The 2,262-nt window shown below is 37.7% G+C and overlaps 1 protein-coding gene across 1 annotated transcript in view; it reads right to left on the bottom strand.

The window, feature by feature from the left end:
- Positions 1 to 375: 375 nt before the first annotated feature.
- Positions 376 to 2,262, bottom strand: part of LOC102765134 (cytochrome P450 4V2) — a 37,193-nt gene continuing 35,306 nt past the window's right edge. Inside the window, exon 11 of the mRNA XM_015565538.1 lies at positions 376 to 1,647. Coding sequence (XP_015421024.1) covers positions 1,475 to 1,647 — 173 coding nt within the window. The 3' untranslated portion in view covers positions 376 to 1,474. The remainder of the gene's footprint in view (positions 1,648 to 2,262) is intronic.

Genomic DNA, 2,262 nt, shown 5'->3' with positions numbered 1-2,262 from the left:
GAGGGTCTTTGGGATGGTAAAGTGTGTAGAGCTGTTGACCCTGCCCTGAACGCCAGAGCCCATAACACTTGCCCAATGACTTTGGTTGGGTCAGCTCTTCCTTTGATATCCATTAAAGAATACATATTCCATTCTCTTAGTTTGTTGCTTCCACCTGCATTTGCCTTGAGAAAACTAAAGATACAATCTCTGTATATGCACCAGAAGGTCACGAGTTCAATTCCCAGTCAGGGCACATACCTAGGTGTGAGTTCAATCCCCAGTCGGGAGGTGAACAGGAAGGAATGGATCAAGGTACCTCTCTCAAATCACATTGATGTTTCTCTCTCTCTCTCCATTCCTCACACTCTAAAATCAATTTAGAAACATAAACAATCTCATTAAAATTATTCATTAAAATAAGTTTTTTTTAAGTCACTGAGTGAGGGAGTAGAAAAATTGTCAATGGAATTCAAATTCAGGGAATTTGTGTCAGTTGTTAGCTTGACAGGTATGTTCTGGAGGATTGAATTTCCCAGTAGTGTAACCCTAAACTAAGTGCTGGATTATTATACATGTGCGGCTTCTCTTCTCCTTAATGATGGGAGAATTCTAGATCTGTGTTCTAAGGATACACCCATTTACAGACCCGAGTTTCATAAAGCAATAGCATATTGTAGTAGAGATTTAGAGTTTAGACCTCTATCTATTCCCAGCTCTGTCCCCACTAGTGGTATGACTTTGGATAGAAACTTACTTCTGATTGATCTTATCCCCTTGGAATGAAAAGGAGTATAACCTGATAAGGTCGAAGGTGCTTCCAGCTCCAAAAGCCATTATGAGGGACTGGAGATCACCAAGAGGAATCTCTCCTGGTAATATTTGATATGTGAAGGTAATTGTGATGTTATGTAGAATGAAGTGAAATTAAGGCCATAAGTACAAAGTTAAAAGAGAAATAGGAACAGAACCTATGAGTCAACTTATAAATGATCTGCTCTCCTTAATAAATCCTGAAAAGTATCATTATCATAATTATTCTCATAACTGATGCCACTGATATAATTTTTAGAACCTATGCCCCAGCCTAAGTATTTTATTAACCTTTCCAAATTAAATGTATATGTATATATGTATATTTGTGTTCAACAAGAACATCTTAAAAAATTCTGGAACTTCAATTAACATATCCTTTGGGTCTGTCAATTGAAATTGAATTGAACTCTGGATCCCTCTGTTGAAAAATGTATATGTTTATTTGGGTATGGACATTAGTTAACTCGCCTTTTGGGATCAAGAACAAGGATAAGATAATGGTGGTGATGGCAATATAAAAATCCTCTCTTTGGAAGACTTGACTCCAAGCTAAGTGGGGATAAGAAAAAAATTAGGTGTAGGGATTAAGAGTATTAAACTCATGATTCACACATTGTAAATGCAAATGTTCTCTTAAAGAAAGATCTTATTCCTACTAAAGCACAGCCCAATAATGGAGTTAGGATGCATTTGCTTTTCTCCTCTTCAACTTGATCCAGATGCCATTAGTAGGACGAAGAATCAGCTCTCCTGCCACACCAAGTTCTTCTCTTTTCTGGGTGGATTCTACCCAAAAATGCCTCAGGATCCATGAAAGAACGACCTTTTCTTCCATCATGGCAAACCTTTGACCTTCAAATTAATGTAAATAATATGATCTTAATTACAGATGTATCTCAAATGGGAGAATCAAGAGGTACTATTAGAGGGAGCAAGTGATGTTAGATTTTCACAACAGGGCCTGGGAGAACCAGTATCACTCAGGATCTCAGGATGCTTCCTGATAATAAAGATTCTTGTGTGCTCTTCCCTGCTCCCACCCAGTGCATCTGAATAGCTCTGAGGACAAAGGAATCCAGCCCATGCAGCACCCAGGTGAATCCTGGGCTCACTGAAGCATGAGAACCACTACTCTAAAATGCTTTCCTATTGGGCCTTTCATGTAGTTTACTGTAGAGTTACCAGGCCTCATTGTACCAATGCCTGCATTTACATAAACACTAAAACCCCAGAGATACTGAAGCCAAAAGTGTGTACAATGCATGGCAATGTGCATTCCTTTTGTTTGAGTACATCCACTGGTCCTATGGTGAGCATTCTCTGTTTTGGCTTTGAAAAAAGTAATTCTTAAAAGCAATGAAAACAGGTTAAATAAACTAATTGTTATAAATAAGCTTTCTACCATATAATTATATTCTACTTCAATCCAGATATCTACATTTTAAAACTCTACCATGAAAATATTAT

This window comes from Myotis davidii, unplaced genomic scaffold (genome assembly GCF_000327345.1).
Source record: "Myotis davidii unplaced genomic scaffold, ASM32734v1 scaffold1040, whole genome shotgun sequence".
NCBI lineage: Eukaryota > Metazoa > Chordata > Mammalia > Chiroptera > Vespertilionidae > Myotis > Myotis davidii.
The sequence above is the reverse complement of the archived record's forward strand: the minus strand, read 5'-3'. Positions and strand labels throughout refer to the sequence as shown.